This window comes from Scaptodrosophila lebanonensis, unplaced genomic scaffold (assembly GCF_003285725.1).
Source record: "Scaptodrosophila lebanonensis strain 11010-0011.00,11010-0021.00 unplaced genomic scaffold, SlebRS2 tig00000142-arrow-arrow-pilon, whole genome shotgun sequence".
NCBI lineage: Eukaryota > Metazoa > Arthropoda > Insecta > Diptera > Drosophilidae > Scaptodrosophila > Scaptodrosophila lebanonensis.
In genome coordinates, this window is record NW_022060589.1 from 566,232 (window position 1) to 587,233 (window position 21,002).

The 21,002-nt window shown below is 40.8% G+C and overlaps 1 protein-coding gene and 2 long non-coding RNA genes across 6 annotated transcripts; 2 read left to right on the forward strand and 1 right to left on the reverse strand.

Moving 5' to 3' along the window:
- The first annotated feature begins 757 nt into the window (after positions 1-757).
- LOC115629376 lies at positions 758-2,267 on the forward strand. 4 transcript variants are annotated; one of them, XR_003995886.1, is made up of 5 exons: positions 758-938; positions 1,007-1,147; positions 1,695-1,709; positions 1,765-1,980; positions 2,032-2,267. It is a non-coding gene; the product is annotated as an uncharacterized LOC115629376 (long non-coding RNA). The 4 variants fall into 4 exon arrangements; XR_003995885.1 differs by having other exon boundaries at positions 1,007-1,709; XR_003995887.1 differs by lacking the exon at positions 1,695-1,709 and having other exon boundaries at positions 1,774-1,980.
- Positions 2,268-14,812: 12,545 nt separating this feature from the next.
- On the forward strand, positions 14,813-15,148 carry LOC115629390. Its single transcript, XR_003995897.1, has 2 exons — positions 14,813-14,921; positions 14,993-15,148. It is a non-coding gene; the product is annotated as an uncharacterized LOC115629390 (long non-coding RNA).
- Positions 15,149-19,531: 4,383 nt separating this feature from the next.
- LOC115629373 (protein phosphatase PTC7 homolog) lies at positions 19,532-20,750 on the reverse strand. Its single transcript, XM_030525831.1, has one exon. The coding sequence runs from the start codon at positions 20,728-20,730 to the stop codon at positions 19,834-19,836; it is 897 nt and encodes a 298-aa protein (XP_030381691.1). The 5' UTR covers positions 20,731-20,750; the 3' UTR covers positions 19,532-19,833.
- Between the last annotated feature and the right edge of the window lie 252 nt (positions 20,751-21,002).

Consider the following 21,002-nt stretch of genomic DNA (forward strand, 5'->3'; position numbering starts at 1 on the left):
CGTGTGATAAAAAATAAAAGAACAACAAAAACAAAAGCAACGCCAGCGAGGGCCGACAAACGTGTTGAAAATTGTTGAGGCACTTCCGCCTCTTGCTGCTCGGTCTTTGAAGTTGGCGCTTGTTGTTCTTGCACGATTAAATTTTAAAGTTATTTTCCGTGTTATTTTGTCGAACTTTTTTATGCGCTTTTATTGTTATTTATAGAATATTTATGACTTGCCGCACCAAACGAATGGATGGTTGTGGTTACAAGAAGGGTGTGGGTGGCGCGAATTTTATGTACAACAAGCCGCAAAGCAATAGCTGGGCGAATAAATGGCAGATGGGCTGCATTCAATGGCTATTGAAGCAAAGTTCGTTTAAGGTTTTGACTTAGTCTGCCGTTTAATTAGCAGGTCTGGTTAGACCAACTAACTAATAACTATACTGGATGGGGGGACGTTGTACTTGAATAAACTTTGTTTATTTTGTATTAATCGTGACATATTTTCCCTACGATTTTCGTGAAAAGTATCTATTTGAATTACAGATTTTAGATAAAGATATTAACGCTGTATACTTTTAGCTTATTCATCTTACAACACATTTTTGAGTCAAGCATGTCAACATTGCCTTAATTTTCAATGCAAAAACATATTCGGTACCTTAATTCAAAAAAGCAAATCATTTATATTTAGGAATTCGTCGAGGGAAGAACTAAATTCAAATACAAGTCATGTTTATAGATTTTTCAATATAATTTGAAGACATCGCTTCATCGTTGCATTTGTTTTCAAAAACGGATTCGGTATTCGAGCCTTACAAAATTCATTGGCATTCTAGATTTCGTCAAGAGCAGTTCAAAATTCAAGTGAAAAAATGGTGTGAAATTTTGTTTGTTTTATTATTTGTGATAATGTGGATTGTTTTCATGAAAACAAATGGCATTTTTATTGTGGTAAGTGAATGATAATATTGTAATATTGCATATAAAAGTGCAAGTTGAACTAAAAGTGGACGCCGCAGCAAGAAAGAGCAATAAGGCAAAAAGGCAGCTAGGCACATCGAGCGCAAAGGAAAGGAAAACAACAGGCAGCTACATAGATTAAAGATCAAATTGAAAAATAAATTGAAACTAAGAAAATCAGCAGCGATTCAAAAGAAAAAGTGTGTGCCGATGTAGAACTATGCGGGTGAAATGATGGACGTTGACTTGGAACTGTTCAATACATTCGATGTGCTGCAATCATCTTCAGAGCAAATATTCAAATGTGGCTTTTGTATTCATGGCACATACAGGCGGCTTCCTTCCTCTAGTGCATATGAAGCTTCAAGCTCGGCTATTATGTCACTGCAGTACAATGGATGTAAAACCTAGATATGAGTATTGCTTCATCATCGGACTGATGAACGTTCCGTTCGCTTATTGAGACCATCGTCTCCGTAAGGTATAGGAGCTGTCAGAGCAGTTAGAGTAGTTATGGGTTTTACTTTTAATGTCCTGCGGCACCATTAAGGAGGACTTGGAAATTTCGTTTGAACTTGAAAGGGCAGCCAATTAGGTGCTCTGCTTATGATGTTCGCATTTGAGGTTTTGTGATCGTGATGGTTGTATCACACCGAATGTAGTGAGCAGCTCTTTGTCAACGCCTCTTGTTTCACGTGCATCGTCATTCTCCTGTTAAAAGGTGGTCGCCACAACTGACATAGAAAGCGTTTTACTGTACACGTAAGCGGACTGGATTTAGCAACTAAATTGGAACTAGAATGATTTTCTCTTCCAGCTTCTCTAGATCCGATGATCAACTTTTGAAGAAAATTGTCATAGCATAGCCAATAGGGATGCAAGCTACCAGCTTAGGATGATTTAAATAAGGTTCCTTCAGCGTTCAGATGAAGAAGCACAAATTGATCTCACTTTGTGTCACCATCGGTTCATTAGAACTCATTACCTCTTCTCAAGTCAACAACCAGAAGAATGACTGTGGACTCAGAACTCGGTAAGTCTATAAAGTCGTAACTATATTGGACTTCATGAAAGCTAGTTACAGAGATGAATCACAAGCTCGGGATAATTCCGCCAGCTGCTGAATGAGGTCTAAGCTAGTCTCTAAATCGGCCGAATCCAACATTCAATGGGATTGGGCAACATTATTGTGGTTTGCAAGTCGACAATATGGGTGGAATGAATGTCAAGTCGACGTCTGCTGATTCGAAATTTGGCGGGCTTAATTAATAGTTTGTGAGACTTTTTCGCGCTCGATTTCAATAAATTGGATTGTATAAAGAAATGTTTAAGAAGTTCGTTTCTATTGAAGGGCATCGGTATGTCTAAGGATAGATAATTGCGAATTGATCTGGAGGCAGTCATCACTAAAAGCCTAATGGTAAGTTGATGAACTGCACTGAGGAAGGAAAGAGTCTGCTGCCAAATTCCCTTACCTTTTGTGATTATGCACTTCTAGAGGTGTGTCCTCTACACACCACTCATAACTCTGAAGAACTGTGCAAGTGAGCTTTGACAGGTGCATGCAATTTACACCCAACTTTAAAGTCCCACCAGCCATTCCCTGCCTACTCCCTTGTGTTGGCCATTTAGTTTAACGCCTGCAAGCAGAAGTCAACTGAACAGCTGATGTCTTCTTATTCTTCATCTGCTGTCTCTTCTTCCTCTTCTGCCTCCGCAAGTAGACAGTGACTTGAGTCAGTACCAGCAGTTGTAGCACAAAAAAAGGAGCATTTGCTTGTGTATGTGTGTGTGTGTGTGTGTGTGTGTGGAGATTGCAGGTAGTAGCAGCACCAGCTGTCAAAATGACAGCTGAAAAGAAGAAGAAGAAAAAAAAAACGAGACTGTACCACAGCAAGACGGGGGGAGTGTGAGAGCGTTTGATAAACTTTTCACACACCACTCGGCGCAATACTTTTGGTTACTTTTCGAGTAAGATTTGCGCAGCCGACAACTGTCTAAGGCAACATATTCCTGGACTTGTGTGAAAATTCTCCATTTCCCCCCCATCGCCCGCAAAAGGCAGAAGAAACAGCAACAAGACAAAGCGACAGCAACTGCAGGCAGTCAGCACAAGTTTTGTGAAACTCAAAATGGCTGCTTGCACTGTGATCCGTGGTCCTTCGTCTCAGATTTATCACTTGTGAGTCGGCAAGTCGCTTGCAGCGGTTGCATTTTTAAAGTCAACATTTTCATTAAACTAATTACAGCCAGCGCAAAAATGTGAACACTTGAGAACTCATGCACACACGCTCACAAGTGGACGCCAGCGATTGAACTGCCCATCCAATCCTCCAGAGCCATCTCCAACCACCAATATGGCCATGTTGCTGGTGTTGTTGTTGTTGTTGTTGGCTCGCACTTGAGTCGCACCGTTTGATGTGCAACAATAAAAGGCGATCGGCGGGAAAAGGCAACGGCGAGCACTCCGGCAAAACAAAACACAAAATAAAAAAACACGTTATGAGTATTGGGCGCAAAATCAAAGGAAACTCGATGCCACTTCACTTTGGCGGCTGCGAAAATTCTCAAGTGCATTTCGCACGCATTTTCAATACAATTTCCCTGTTGTAAGGCCTTTGCCGCTTTTCGTTGTTCTGCCTGTTGTGGTTTTCTGCAAATTTAGCGGCACTCCAGCCTGTCCATTGTTTTGATTCAGAGGAGTTGTGAGCGGGGTGTGGCACGCGGTAAACAAAAATGTGATGCAAGATTCCTTTTCTTAATTCATTTCAATGTTCTTAAATAAATGTATACACTCTTTATCATCAGGTTATGCCTTTAATTTTTGACTAGCTTAAAACTAGTTTAATAAATTGTAAATAATTTTTATAAAAAAGAAGAAGGAAATGATAATAATCAGGTTAAAGATGGAAATCTCTCGGTCGTACAAAGGATTAAAATTATATATCAAAAATATTCTTTATTATTATCTTCGGGGAAATCTCGGACCACTTACTGCTAAGAGTCGGGGTATAGCTTGCTTTAAATTTTCGCCCACCGGGTTGGAGATTTCCCTCTTTCTATTTTCGTCTCTCTCTCTTTCCAACTTTCTCTTTCTCTCTTTCCCTCCTTCCTTTTCTCTTTTCCTTTTACTCTTTCTACTCCTTACTTTTTCTCATTAGTTCTTAAGTAGAATTAATTTTCCTCTTCTACTTACTATTTGTTTAGTTTGTTAGGTCTACAATGCCTCTGCCCACATATGGCTGTGTTTTGGGGCATAAATAAAATTCCCCTAACGTGGCGGAGGCATTAATAGTCGTTATTGTACAGCTTTTTCTTAGGCTTTCTTATCTTTTAAGTTTAAATTATAAAGTTGTATTAAATCATAACTTCATTTTATATGTATTTTTATTATATACATATAAAATGTTAAAATATATATTAATAATTAAAATAGAATGTGTGGATTGTTGATTTATCAAATAAATAAATTAAATGAACCATTTTCGCAGGTCATTGCATTGTGGGCAGAGCTTCAAGTGTGGTTTCGAAACTAATAGTCTTGTTTTTTATTTTTATTATGATGCGAGGCTGATTTTGGCCATGTCACGGCAGTTTGGCATTATACTTATACGAGTATGTAATCATTCTTGCAGACTAAAAGTAATTTTGTAAATCAGGCTTTATGCGATGATGATAGCGTGGTGATTCGAACCGAGTGGCCACTGGGATATGGTTCCTCGGGGCAATAGCTTATAAGCAAAGCCAAGAAAAGTTCGATTCATTACATTATTTTTTTCGTTGCAAAAAAAAAAAAAATTTTAAAAGATGTTATCAAATTTTACAGATATCGAAAGACATTTATCATAGTGTTAGTCGTAAAAAGTCAAGTCTTTAAAAAGTCAACTGCATAGTTTTGAAGATTCCCGATTCGGTAGGATTCTAAACAAATTAAGAAATAAGTGTGGCTCTGACAATGGCTTCTTCTGACGAGGTTCGGCGATATTGTATAAATACGCACATCAAGTATATTATGGGAGCACACTTGTTGTTTTTCCCGCTTTCCACACTCGTCTTCTTTTCCCTCCCATCGTCCCCCCTGCCCCTCGACCCAACAGCTAATCAACCATGCAAATTTCTTAAGCTTACCACACGACGGCACCTCCAACAGTCAGCAGCCAGCAGACCAACCCCACCTCTACCTCCCAAGAAGTACCAACACTTAGACAAAGAAGACCGCGAGCCAAATAACAACAACAACAACAACAATAACGAGACAGTGGCAAAACGGCGTTACAAAGCGAAACTTCTAGCCAGTCAGGCTGTCAGGCTGGCAGGCAGGCAGCGAGGCAGCAAATGCGTCAACTTAATTAGCTGCGTCACGTTTGGGCCGGGGGACTGGGAAGGTCTTCACGCGCTTCTGGCCTGTAGATGGGACGGTGAGGCATATTGTTTAATATCGTGTTTTTTTTCGTTGTTGTTTTGTTGTTTTTCGATGTTCCCCCTCGGACCCTGGCGTTCGGTTTGGTTCGGTTTCGTGCTAATTGTTGCGCCTCACAGAAAATTAATGAACTCAAGTTGTTTGCGCTTTTTTCCAGCAGCAGGGGATGAAGGTTGCTTTATATCTTCTTCCTTTTTTTCGACAAATTCCTTAACGGAAATTGATACGTTTATTGTTTGTGTGCGTGAGTGTGTGTTTTTGTGGGTGGACTGCAAGTTCTGGCCGCTGTCATTGCCTTGAATGACATAATCTAATTGAAAAGCCATTTAAGCGTGCTGCATGATAATTTTATTTTTCCATAGCCTCACAAAAGGTATTGGCAGTTTCGGGTGCCTTTTGGAACATAAAGAGTACGGAATTTTGATAATATATTATATATTAATTAATAGACGTTATTGTATAGTTTTTTTTAGGCTTTCTTTTCTTTTAAGTTGAAATTATAACGTTGTATTATTAAATATCTTTATTTTATTTTATATTATTAAATATGTGTAGGCTGATGGAATTGTGTTTTGGACCATTTTATCTTTTGAAAATCTATACACATTTTTGTTTTTCGTTTGGTATTCTTAGCTGCGATTTATGCTTATAAAGAAATCAACTACTTGTTGGATAAGTAAATACAATGCACTAATTATCTTTCTTCTTCTTTCAATATTGTAACACATATATCTGTTTAAAAAATTATTTATAACTTAAACGGCAGAGTTTTCTAATTGTACTATCAAAATAAAGAAACAACCTTCTCCGTTTAAAACAAAAATGTCTTTGGATTTGATCTTCACTAGAACTTATATATTTAACAATATGTGGCTCTGAACAAGATCCAGGAGCTATATCTTATATTTTCCTTGCTATTGATTCAAATTGATTGTTTCAAATTAATAAAGAAGTTGGCAAGTGTATATAGACTTCGTCGAACTGAAACGAATATTATTTTCTTTTCCTATTTTTTTCTCTTGGCTTTTCTTGAGGGTTTGGGTGATATATATATATTTTTTTTTTTGGGAAGCTTGCGGATTCGCTTGGAGGCTGCTCACTCTTAACGTGATTTGAATTGATAATTAACAATAAGCAATTAGGCTGTGGAAGATGCCGGCGACAAGCGAAGACGGGGGAGGAGGGGGATGGCGGAGAGGAGTGCCGTGCATGTTTAATTGAATCGAATGAAGTTTAATGCTTGATGTTCAGCGTCATGACAAATTGAAGGCAGCCATCAAGTAGCGGTAGAAGGGGGGTGATGAAGAGTGGTGGAGAGGGTAAGGGGGCGGGCTCTGAGTAAGTTGAAAGAGTCTTTGGCTACTTTAGTAACAATTTGTGCAGCTTTTACTGCACTTTGTTTTAGCAAAGCGGTACGTGTCTCTCAACACGCCACCTGTCTACGAATCCACTCAGTAAGAAGGGTACCTCCCTAAGTACCTCCCTTTATCTCACAGTGCATTGTGCTTAGTGTGTTTGGTGTTTGAGTGTGTGTGTGTGAAGCGTGACGAACGATATTTGAGTTTGAAGTTTGTGTAGCTTTTAACTTGATTTTTGCTTCACTTTACTTTAGTCTCTTTACTTTGTCTGCTAAGCTCGTCGTCGTCGTTGTTCCATCTATGAGGTGTTAATGCCCAGCAAAGTTTAAACAAAAACAACAACAACAACAGCAACAATATCGGCATCAAACCGGCTAACAAAAAGTACGACGAGCTGCACAATAAAAAATGTCAACCACAAAGCATTTTTATGAGTTTCGTGTATGTGCTTCGCTTTATATTTTTTGTTTTTGAGTGGCTTTTACTTAGTATGCCAAAAGTTGGTACTGGGCTCCACGTTGCTGGCATTGTTGGCCTGGCTGGGGCCTTATATACGAATAGTACGTGGAATGAAAAGTTCGTGTTTTCGTTTTGATTTTCCGCTGTAATAAGTAAGCTGAAAGGCGAAGAGATCGGCTTAGCTGGCAGTAGTAGTTCTGGGGATCTGTGTAAGAGAGGCAAAGAGAGAGAGAGAGAGAGAGAGAGTACGTTCTGCAATCAAGCAAGAGTTAATATTAATCTCAGGATAAATATAAAAGCAAAACAATTAAAAATAAAGTGTGATTTTTCTTATCATGTCTTCCGTTTTTCGAGAGTGAAATGAAAGCAAGCTTTCCAGCTTTCGAATACGTAATGTTTATAAGAGACCAAATAGGAGCGACAATTTTAAAATAAACTCGGAAACAACTTAGAAGCTATTACACAGCATGAAGTGTGTGGGGCTCCAAACTTTGTGGTATATACACACACACCCACACACACACTCACTTGAACATAAGCGCACTCACACACTCACACTTGAAATAGTTTTATTTCAATTAACAACAGAAATTCGATGAGTTTATTTGTTGGTGCTGCCATTGTTATAGTTGTAGTTGCTGTTGCTGTTGTTATTGTAACAGTAGCGTTTTATGCGACAAGAGATAAGAGCGATGGCGGCAAACATTTTATACCCATGCCCATGTTTGGTCCACTTGACTTTTTGGTCCTGCGTCTGGGGTTGGGAGCGATCCAAACGATGGGTTAAAATGGCAAACGGCGCGCATTTAACTGCTGCACAGTTACAGAACGAAATGGTCGACTATGTACGAGTATGTAAGTATGTATGTATGTGTGTCTGTGTGTGTTTGCGATAATGTTGACAGATAATAAACTCGGAAAATTACAAAATTACAATCAGACACATGGGAAAGAGGGGAAAAGACACAACACACACACACACAAACATACACACTCGAACAGGCCATGTATGCATGAGTAGAGAAACATTTTCAAAAATGTAGCATACATGAGCTCTGGCAATGGTGTCGGCCGTTGGGTCGCCAGCGACCCGCTTTTCCCTTTTATGGACAGCGTAAATTTTGCCACCACAAAACTATTCAATTGAAAGTTATTTACGTTTATTGTTTTATTTCATTGCCAGGCCCCAAACCCAAACCCAAACCCATACACACACAAACACACACAACAGAAACTTGGAAACTTTTAAGAGCTGGTTATTTGAATGACAGCTTTAAGGACGCACATGTATGGACTTCTCATTAGAGAGTTGCGTAAAGCTATCTGGTGATCAGCAATATGAGAAAATAAATGTTGTTAAGATAATGCCTCAGATGTATCCACTGGACAGGCATACAAGTAGATGTAAGATATCAAAATGTAAAGCCATAGTTTCTTATTTTATACTTCTCAATTGTTTTGTGAGTAGCTATTGAGTTAGTTGTCGATAAATATTGTAAACTAGTGTTTCCGACTTGCATTGCTGCGTCACTGAATCGACTTCACATCTTTTGCAACACCTTCGCCTTTTATGGCTTCGATTAGGTCCTTTGCATCTAAACGTCTATTCATAAAACATTTATGTTTATCTAAAGAACTTCCTACCTTTAATATCCATTGCAGTTTTGGGCTGAATTTAAAAAGCGTTTTATCAAAATGTTGAACAGATCGAACAAGCTTCAAGGCATTATTTATTAAAGTCAACTGGCCGTGGATGTGGGCGAAGGCAATCACGTCACGCAGTTTTTACTTCTTCTTTATTTTTTTTTTGGTTGTTTCAACAATTAAGCAACACATTTGATTTATAGCCAAATACCATTAAGGCCCCAGCCGTGCTGATGTCGATGGCAATGTTAATGCCAAAGACGATGCCAACTCGCTCCAGCCCATCGATTAGCCGCAGCCATAGCTTCATCTAGCCAGCCGTAACGTGCTCTAAATCTATACTTCCGTTGTTAATCATTGGCATCACTTAATGGCCCCTTCCGTCTTCCGTCTTCCGTCGGTCGGCCATCGAGCTGAGCTGGCGACTTGGCAGTCGCACAAAAATGCAATGAAGTAGACAAGCAGATACAGAGGCAAAAGCCGAAACAGTCCCAGTCCCAGTCACAGACGCAGTTCCAGTCCCAGTCAAGTGGTGTGGCGGGGTGGGGAAGGGGTATGTAGGTAAAGCCCAACCGGGCGTTCAACATCGTACACGCCCTTCAATTACAAATCTATTCGAGTCGCTCTCGACTTGCCTGCGCAGATAATCTGCTAAAGGACTTCCGCACGGTGCGTGTGCGTGCAAAAAAGAAAGAAAGAAAAAAGAACACAAGAAAAGAACAAGTCTGGAAGACAACGACGATGTTGACCAGGAATAGCAGCAGTGGCACTGGCACTGGCACTGGCAGTGGCAGTGGCACTGGCAGTGTAACTGAAAACGCAATGATATACGGCCGTGAAATCGAATCGAAGCATGAGACGGCGGCGGCCGTGAACACAAACACAAAAGGCTTTAAGTGCCAGCGTTTTCCAAGTTACTCAAGTTCCAGCGTCTACAGAAATCAACAGACTATGGCCAAAAGCCTTTGGGTTTTGGCTCGTTTGCGTCTAGCGGATTGTAGCGCCGACTTTGATTCTAAAGTGTCATTCAGACACCAAACGAGTTTTCACAAATTTGGTCAAGGCAACAAAATAATGTTTCTTTTTACTATAAATAAACGCTTAAGCCTTAAGAACGGTAGGCTGAAAAGTTAATCTGTAGCTTTAATTATAATTTATATATATTTATCAGATGTAGTCTGAACTATATAGGTGGTTTACTAGAAAGACACGATCATTTGAACAGCTTTATAAAAATTATTTAGTGGGATGGATGTTACATGGAAATTTGATTGCTAACATTCCTAATGGTTATTGTCTGTACTATAATTATTTTTGACATCTGCACTTTCCTGTTTTTGTAAAGCTGTTGAAATAAATAAAAATAATTAAAAATTAATAAAAATTGATAATTTAAAATTTAAATAACACAAATTAGAGATATTCTAAAGTATTTTTTTGGGGCAACGGATAGTGGGGTTTTGTTTTTATTCTTCTTACTTTTGAAAAGTTTTTCAAATATATAAAAAGAATTTATAAATATAAGTCGGTAATTAAAAATTGAAATAAACCAAATTTAAGGTATTCTAAAGTTTTTTTTTTTTTAGCAACGGATGGTGGGGCTTTGTTTTTATTAAATCAGAATACGGATTGTACTAAAAGCCTTTCTTATTTTTGGAAAGTTTTTCAATTATATAAAAGTAATTTTAAATATAAATCGATAATTAAAAATTGAAATAAAACTAATTGGAGTTGTTCTAAAGTTTTTTTTTTCAAAATTTAAATAAGACAAATGGAATACCTCTATATCAATGTTTTTTTTTTTTTGGTTACGGTTATACGAGTTTGCGCTGTAAATAAGTTTCAATTCACATTTTGTGAAATTTCTTGCCATGTTCGTTCGAACGACTCCTAATGCCGTCTCTGACGGGGACAGTTGCTCGACTTGTGGCGTCTTTTGTGTGTGCATTGGCGGTGATTTTTGTGTGTGTGTGTGTTTTTTTTCTTTCATTTTGGCGCTGCAACCGGCAGGCAACCAACCTAAACAGCCGAACAGTCAGCCAGGCAGCCAAGTTGGCCAAATTTATTGCGCCGCTGTGCCTTGTTGCGTGTCCGAGGTCTTTGCACAGCGTGTGGCATGTCTTGGAACCCGTACATCCATCCCCCCTCTGCCACCTTTTTGGTCGACGGCTGAAAGCCACGTTTTGGGCGGGCGTTTGCATTGCGTTTTCGGCGGCCGTGTTGAAATTGACAGTAAAATAATTGGTTGATTATTTATGAGTGTAGTAGACGTTGGAGCTTTGTAGAATACTCGCATGCGTGTGTGCATGTGTAGATTTGGATGTATGTACGGGGGTATAGAGAGTTTGTTTAGGGCCCAGAATATTTAAATGTAAAAATATATGCAGATTTTAAAGAGTAGCCAGAAGCAGTTTGGCTTTGATGTTGCCCACAACTGATTGTTATCCAAATAGTTATGTAAGCAATTTAAATTGTGGTAATTAAAAATTGTCATCCCTGCCTCAAATCTGACGCATACTACACACGTACACACGCACACCTAGACAGGCGCAAGGCACTTGACATATGGAGGCCCCCAGAGCTCACAGAGTCCCCAAAGCCCTTGACGCCTACGTCCCGACTCTCCAACTCTCCAACTCTCCGACTATCCAAATGCCTGACCGCCTGTTATTATGTATTTTTGTCACTGACAAAGCAAATCACCGAAAACCAACAAAGGCAAAGGCATCAACAGCCGTAACAAACGACGCCACAAGGCTGCAGCGAAGGAGACCTCAGGACCCCAGAGCTTACTGTTTAGTGCTCAGTGCTCAGTGCTCAGAACTCGGACCTCCACAGAAACAGTAGCAGCAACAACAGCAGCAACATCAGTAATAGAAACAGTAGCGTAGGCCTCGACCAGGCAATTTTCCTGTTGAATTATGAGGATATTTGTTTCGTCATGAAAGATTGGCCCCGAGCATGTGCCCTAGCTAATCCTTACGCACTCGGCAACTGGTATTTTCTTTTTTCCCCTCATTTTTTTTCATTTCATTTTTTTTTTTTTTTGTGCCGGCACTCTAGTACTGGTGCCTCTTTTCAATTTGCGTGCAGGCGCCAGCCACAATGTGCCATCAACTTTGCCTTCGTCGTGAGCTTACCAAATGCACTGTGGCATTGCAAGTGAAATGCACTCAACTGACTTTTGGGGTCGAGCATGGGACCAGAAAGGCCAGCAGCGATGAATACTGGCCACTAGTTGGTGGCTGGTGGCCAGTAGCCAGTGTCCAGTGGCTGGTAGCCAGTGGCGACTATCCTGGCGACCACACACATGTAACACATGAGTCTTAAACGGGGCACGGCCTGGCCGATTGCATCTACAATTCATAGAAATTTCAAACGAAGCGTAAACGAAAACGGAAAGTGCACAGCAGAGGAGCAGACGACGACGACGATGACGACGATTGCAGCTGCTTAACTGCCTGGAGCTGTGATGGTTGGAATGTGAACTAGCAGACAGCTAATTCCCCTTCGATACAGCCAATTGTCTTTGAAGGACATATATTCTTATAGGCAATAAAATAAACTGCTCTGAGCAATATGGAGAAATGCAAATACACCTAATTCTGTTTTCACACTGTCTTTTTTTACACGATTTTGATAATGAATAATTTCATATATATTTCTTTAGAGATAAGGAACCAATCACCTATTGTTGCATATCATCAATGCCTTTTTTACACGGTTGTTTCTGGAACCAATCTACCACGTAAAAATTGAATTAGGCGTATTTAACAATTTATTGTGGCCTTACTTCTATTTGTATTGTCAATTATATGAACATTCTAAATTATTCCAGATTATCCCAAGTAGGATTGTATGCTCGTAGAAAATTTTAAATAAATATACTCTAAACGAATGATTTATATTTAAGGTGGATAGCTATACTTGAAAAACTAATAATGTTCATTTAATAGTCAAAATAGTCGACAAGATAGTTCAAATTATTTATTAAAATATTTAAAAAGTAGCTTATTTGTAGTGTTTTGTTAAGTAAAACCATATTGATCTGAAAGTATAAATCTTTTAACATCTTTTACCATCACTATGGAGAGTAAAAAATTCTAAAAAATTCCAAGCTTTGTGTAGGTGTTGATATATACTAAGCATATGTTATAAGCTTTGGTTTTTTTTTATCACAAAGATAGTTCCAAGAATAAATTGGACTGGACATCTCTGGCCGTGGCGACTGCAGTCGGCCAAAGTAAACGACATTGTGGGGCTTGTACATAGGCCTTGGTCGCCATCTCTAGCTTGGCATCCAAAAATTGCGTTGCTATGTTTTGTTGCGGCGTTTCTGAAATGCATGTGATGGCCGGGCCCAACTTCCAAGCATGCTATGCCCCGTGACAGAAGTCCTCGACCTCAGCCCGTCTCCGTCCTTTGGCTAAATCCGACTTTGGTTGATGATGAGTGTCGTTATCGTTTTTGGAGTTTTGTTTTGTTGGACACACATGCATACGCACACACACACACACACACACACACACACGCACATACACATGCACATGCCCACTGCCCAGGATATTTTAACTGCAAGTTGAATTTAGATTTCGATATGTGTGGCAGTGGACGAAGAACAACGACGTGGAGAGCTCCGAGTGAGCAACCAAGTCAGGCAGCCCACAAAACAATCAAGAAAAGCAATTGGTGCCGTTTGTGTGGCAGCCACAAACCCACTTGCCTCTCAAGGCTCTCTGGCCAGAGAGGCGGTGCCTCGAACCAATGCGCTGTGCCGGCTTTTTGGCAGAGGAAAACGTCGTCATGTCATGCCCGACGAGCTGGACGGGTGCAGAAGTACAGCTTTTATTCGGACGATGATGTAGCTGCACGGATTGATTTACGTTCGAAAAGATTTCTCAAGTGTGTGTGTGTGTGTGTGTGTGCGTGTGTGTGTGTGCAGAAGCAACCACCCTGTCATGCCCCATGCACCAAGAGCTGCATATTTTTCTATATGTTTTGCTGTAGTTTTGCATTTTGACTGGCTGGCTTTGGCTTTTGCAACGACTGAGATTTATCAAAAGGTAATTTATATATGTGGGTGTGTAATTTATATATAGATACTCGTACAAGCCACATGCTTGCCCTCCCCTTTCTGTTGTTTACTTTGCTGTCTGTTTGGCTTTAGACTGCCCAACAACCGCCCAACCCGCCTGAACTCCTCAATCCCACTATCCAGCACCGATTGTTGCATTTTATGTTTGGTGCGTTTGAAAACAAATGTACGCAACATTTTTAAGAGTATGCATTTTCGTTGAAAATAAATCGCCTGCCCAAGCATGACATACGACTAAAGCTGAGGCTGTAGCTCCAACTGATACTAATGCTGCACTCGGAGTAAGCAGTAGAGTAAATGCTTTTGTTCTGTGGGGCTGTGGGGTGAAAGGTCGGTCTTTCAAAAATTTGAGAAAGCCACTATTCTCTTTTCACTTCCGATAGTCTCTTTGTAATATTTCGAAAATGAATAAAACTTACAACCTAGAATTTTACTAGAGAGACTTTTGTGTAATTGTTTTTCATGCAGCTTTCACGATTTCAGTTTATTTCTAGGCTGAGAATTGTTTCAGAGACCTTCTTTTCTGACATTTGATTTACAGTTGCACTTATTTATCGATTCTTCCCAATTTTGCATTTTAAAGCACTCCAATAACATTCCAAATATGAATAAAATCTAGAATTTTACTAGAGGTTCTTTTGCCATTTTTATGATTTTTGTTTGTTTTTAGGCTGAGTATTGTTTTAGAGACCTTCTTTTCTGACATTAGATGTTGATTTCTGTATATAGTTACAGTTGCATTTATTAATCGATTCTTCTTAATTCTGCAAATATGTTTCATGATTGTGGCCAAGTATTTTTTATGGAATCACATCAGCATAGCAGCAGTCTTCAGAAACCCATTGAATGCTTAAAGCCTTTGACAAATTCATTCGTATTCTGGCCTCCATCGAAAACAGTTCAACATTTTATTAAACAAAAATTTGTGGTAAAAGTTATTTTAACATATATTTGTGTTTCTTTTCGCCTGCTTTGCCCTTAATTTCAAATCCTTTGTGGTAAGTCGTGTGCGAAAATCTGATTTTGACTTTTGTCTATAGAAATGCCATCTTTATTTTTTTTTTAATAGCTGACACAAATAATGAGACTGAACAACAATCAGAACAGCAAGAACATTAATCGATGGCGTGCTTTCAGGCGATTACCATATTGAAGGAAGAAGAAATGTTTGTGAAGCTAAGGTGGCTTTCAAATGTCGATGTCCATTCCTGTTATCGTCACTAGGCGCCCTTTTACTACGATTATAAGACAATGCGGAAGGGCTAATGGCCTTGCGCTTGGACTTTGACATTACTTTCAATACACTGCACCCATCGAAACAGCAGAATTATGGCGTAAGTTCTCATAAATTATCTATACCACATGGTTAGTTCGTCTTATCGGTTCGGCAATTTTTTTCAGATCTCTAATACAATCCCGTCACACTCTCGACTGCGGTGAACGCTGCGCCTCGTTATTGAGACTGAAGTCTCCATAAGTCGTCGTATCTATGTATCACAGTGAGAAAGCAGCGGGGAAGTCGAACTAATTGATGTTTTCCTGTGGTGATCGGTGCATTATATTGATTGTAATGCCGAAGCCCAACTGCAATTCCATTATCAGTTCCACATTGTCGTGTGATCGTACTGATAGGGCGCCAACAGGCAAAGCTGAGAGTCTGAAGTCAAAAAAGGAATCGGAACAGACGCTCAGATCTTCATCACGCCCCGTTTATTATGCTTTTCATTGGAATAAATTTTGGTTAGAATTTCCAAAAACATCATTTATATTGTGGGTTTATTTAGAGAGGGGTAGCAGGGAGAAGGGAAGCATTGATTCTTAAGTACCGAGATGTGCATATATAGTATATTTGTTAAATAATTAGTTGATTGATGAGTGGTTGCTGACACTGAAAAGGAAGCCAACAATAATCCCGATATAGGCCGCATTGCGAATGCTCTTGTCAAAATTGTGTCTAATCAAATAAAGATTCCATTAATGGCTTTAATGAAACCACTATTATCCCTCTAATAAGTACATGCAAAGTATTTTCTGCAAGTCGATACACAGACACACACCTCCATCCCCAGAGCCAGAACTGATGTGCATGGCTGAGTCCAACCATTGTGTCCGAGCAGCTCAAATGCATAAATTCAATTTTTACATAGCTGCAAGAAAAATAGAAAAAAAAAAACATTGCATAATTTAACGCTCCCTGTCCAAGTCGACAGACAGACAGACAGCCAGGCAGACAGTCAGTTCGGTCCTTGCAAAGGGTCAGCGGTGGTCGGTGATGGTCGGTGATGGTGGAGCGGGGGCCGAGCATATGATGTAAAAAATTGCAAATCGAATCAGGCAGCACAGAATATACGAAGCGCTCAATGCGGGGCTGACCGGAGGGAGGGTGGAAGGGGGGAAGGGCTCCAGTGGTCAATGGGTGGATTCGATGGTTGTCGGTTAGTTGTTGTTGTTGTTTCTGTTGCTGTCGTTGGCTGCATACCGAAACGTCAAGAGCATTCGCACGACAGTTACACGCCTAAGCCCCTCTGTCCCAAACTCTCTGGTGTCGCCCAGCCCGCAGCTCATCGCGATTCCAACGGCCACTGCATGGACATTGTTGACATTTGCCAAACCTACTTTAATCACTTTTTAACCCCATTTGATACAGTGTCAACATGCATGTATGGGGCGGCGGCTCATAAAATGGACAGTCGACTCTACGGCCCTGCTCGGTACGGCAGCTCCTACTCCTGCTCCTGCTTCTGCTGCTCTTCGCCTGAATGCAGTCCACTTGGTAAAACAGAAGGAACCAAATATGTACATATATACATACTTGTATACATACAAACTCGTAAAAACTGTGCTCTCTCTCTCTCCCTCCAAACCAATGACAAAAAATGCCAATGACAAACGAAACAAAAAAAAAAAATAAGAAAAAAATACCAAAAAGGGAGCATCAGTAACGCAAAGGACAGGACAGAACAGACATACAGAAGAGACGAGAGCGGGAAGAGAGACGAACGAGTTGAATGCTGGGCATGTCAGAGGGCCAAGGGCCAAGCTGCCAAAGCAATTGATTTACTGCACTTTGTTTGCCAAAAATTAATTGAGTTGATGACAAGTGCAATTGATTTATGCGGGACTCAAATGAGTGCGGACAAACGGATGGATAGATGGATGGATGGATGGATGGGTAGATGAATGCATGGATGAATGAATGGGTGGACAGCGGTTGCTCACAATGCGGGTTGACTGCACACTTTAAAAAATAAATCCCACCGCTGAAGCTTAGATATAAGAACATCAGATAAATACATTTTCTCCCACTCTCTTTAAAAATACATATATAATTAGTATTCTCATTGTTTATCGCAAAAGTAATTACAGTTATTACGTTGCAGATTCAAAAACAAAAACACATTATTGAACAGAATTTTAACTTTTTTAATAATTAAAAGGTGGTTTGATTTTCTAAGTATTTTCATATAATATTGTTTACATTCATTTTTCATGGCTTACTTGAATTTGTAATGACAAATTAATAAATAAGATAGATAGAGAGAGAGAGAGAGAGAGAGAGAGAGAGAGAGAGAGAGAGATATAGTTTCTACACAAACTCCATAAGTAAGTCATGAAATTAATGTTACTGCCAATCAGAAATCGATATAAAACAAAGTAGTGTTGCAAAGTAGCATAAATGTGTGTGCCTGTGTGACCAAAACAATTAACAATTAACCGTGGCGCGCGTTTAAGGTTTTATTGAAATATGTAAAGAGTAGATGCATTAAGAAGGTACTTTGTTTCTAGTAGTGTAGATGCCACTAGCGAGATAGCTTTCCAAAAACGGATAACGGATAATCAACAGCCCGGCATACGAGCAACACTGGCATTTTACACTACGGCAGGTGTCAAAGTCACGGCGAGAAAAGGCAACAACAACAGCAACAGTAGCAGTAACAGCAATGAAAAGAAAAAAGAACTGTGGCTCCGGCCGTGTTGTGTCACGGAAGCGTGCCGTGCACACATGTCCGTCCGTTGGTGTTGCCGTTGGTGTTGGTGGATCGTTGACGACGCGGTCGCACGACTCTCCCAGCTCGCACCTTGTACACAGGTTTAGGCCAGAAAACGAGCGACGCAACGGAAATAAGCGCCAAACGGATGCCAACAAACGAAGCAAATGATTCATTTCCGATGATGCGACAGCGTCCATGGACGCGTCGTCGTTTTCATTTCACCTCTGCGTTGTTGTTGTTGTTGCTGCTACTGCTGCTGCTGCCGCTGTCGTCTGCCACCAAAAATTTGCATGAAATGCGAAATCAAACGGTTCGTGGGTCGTGGGTCGTGGGTCGTGGGCCTTTGGCCAGTCGGAGCGGGTGGTGCGGAGGTGTAGGGGCGTGGGGGGTGGCGGGGCAGCAGGTAGTCAGTGGCGCGGGAAAGGGAGACAGGCAGCAGGCGTCGCTCGCATCAGGCGTGTCACGTTCACGTGTAGATTGTGACGTGCGCCCATTGCCATATTTTATGAGTCTGGGTCCTTGACGCAGCCAGTGTTATTGATATGCTAACGGTAAATGTGCCTAGTGCTGGGCAGAATGGGCCGAACGGACCGAATGTTCTGGTCTGGTCTGGGCTGGCCGGTCGGTCGGTCGGTCGGCCAGTCGGTCTGACCATGGATGATGGCACTGTGTTTGATGGCTGCACGGAAGTGGTTTAGGCAGCAGCAAAAGCAACAACAGCAACAAAAACTGAACACTGGCAACATGTGCGACAACGCGTCCAACGTGTGAAATTTTTTAGCCGAAAAATTTCGCATTCAACGTTGTTGTTCGCCCATTTATAATGGCGCCCCCAGCGCTCACCACTGACCAATTTTGGAAGGAGAGGGGGGATATCATGTCGACATACAACATATTGGAAATCAAAATGTTGGCAACATTTTTCAATTATGCCAAAAACAATCATTGCCACAGCAGTTGCGAATAGGCTTTAACGGAATTTACTTCATATGCACGACTGAGTTATGTGATTTTGGTAAAGGGGTGTAAGCTGGATCGGTTACATTGTCTAGCTATAAAGGGGATGGATATTATGATTCCATGGGTTATCTAAAAATACGATTCTTGGAAAGTAGAAACTCACTAGATATTTCGAGCATATTGATAGCACTCTTTGCTACAAATAAAGATTATAAATAACTGAAAAGATTGATTACTGGGACTAACATTTGCATAATATCTTATCTTAACTTATCCATGTAACACATATAATAGCACTATGCGAAAATTTGTTTATACATTAATGTACGTGGTAGAGTCTTCCAGATTACGTACTGAGAGAGAGATTCATTAAAACTCTTCCGAAACGTTATCATAAGCCATCGAGAGGGTTCCAGATCCCGAATAAAGGCAGTGCATTTTCAATTTGCCCAAAGGTTTAGGACTGCTAGTCACAAATATTTATTAAATAAATTTAAATTACACAAAATTCTGCAAGCTGTTCAAGAAGAATGCTCGTTACTGCGTTTCATCAAAAATATGAACATTCTTTTCCCCAATTTGATGTTAAAATCTTTATCAGAAATGTAACTAACCTTAATTTAAATCATCAGATAAAACACAATTAAGACAAAGTATGGGGTTCTTCATTGCTGGTAATTGTATTTTCTTCTAGCTTGTAGTTATGGTATAATAATTCCTTGAGACCACTCGATTAAACAATTTGATGGGACACTTTAACATACACAAAATATACATAAATATCCTTATATTTAAAGTGTGGGACTTGCAAATTTGGAAACGTGTTCGTCTTCACGTTCCGAGTCGTGACAACAATCACCAAACTTTTCTACACACAATTTGAATCAGAGGCTCAATTTGTCTGCGGAGAAACCAGTGACCGTTTCCAGGACGGGAACATGGTAACAACATACAGCATTCACTCAACTACGGTGGCCAAAATGACTGTAATGTCATCCGGCTTGCCGCCAATGGCCTCGATATTGTTGCGTCGAGCATTTAGAGTAAAGGGCGAGATATAGTCCGAGTTGAAGCTGAGCATTCGTGCCATCAAGGCTAAACAGTTGGCGGCCATCTGCAATTGTACGGGATCGTTGACGCCCTCCAGTTCACTAACTACTTGGAGTAGTAAGTCATCGGACACATTGTCAAAGATACCGTCGGTTGCCAGCAATATAACATCGCCGGGTTTTACTGCAAGACATAAAATTTCTGCGCACTCCGGCCCATCTGATAGCACTTGAAGGTTATGTCCGGGAGGCGGCATCGACAGCTGGTATGGTGTGTTGAAAAAGTGCTGCTGTTCTCGCGAGCGACAGACTATGGCGCCGTTGCGCAGCACTAGAAATCCACTGTCCCCAATATTAGCCGCGTGTAGGGTGCTTCTTAGCCGTTCGAAGGTCACCACACAAGCCGTGCTGCTGCCTAGAATCGGTTGCTTCTGCTCCATCAGATCACAAAAACTGGAAGCCAACAGCTCTGCTGGCTTGGAGGGATCAAAGCTCTGTCCATGGACTAGCCGCTCGCAGCTGTGCATCAGATATGAAGAGAACTGGCCGGGGTCGATGCCGTGTGCACGCCATCCTCCTACGCCGTCGGCCACTCCCAAAACATCCGCTGAAGCCGTGCTGGTCTTAAACCAAGCGTCCTCTCCAAATTTTCCCTGGATGTAGTTCGGGTAGAGATCGGTGTCCTTCGCAAAGCCGCAAACCACAGCCACCAGATGCGGATGACAATCAGAAAAAGCCAATGCCGAACCTGAAACTGGCACCGCATCATCAGTTGGAGCTGGCCTCTTCTCGTGCTTTAGACACATCAGGCTATGGACCAGCTGGGCACTCCCGTTGGCTGTCATCTCGCTGGCCAACAGTGCCGTCTCCATCAGTGTGTTGTAGCCGGTGCTCAAGACGCGTTGTATGGCGCGTTTAGCATTTTCAATCGAACCCATGCTGAGCATATTGGCCAGAGTTTAACAGTTATGCGCCGCGAGAGAATTGTGTTTAGCCAAATAGAATAAAGCGCCAAGAGAAAACTTGTTTCGTTTTATATTTTGAATAATTAATATTTTCTACGTGTAGCTGTGTAACG

Coding starts and splice junctions, on each gene's coding strand:
- LOC115629373 (XM_030525831.1), bottom strand. CDS start 20,730: ATGTGTCTAAAGCACGAGAAGAGGCCAGCTCCAACTGATGATGCGGTG.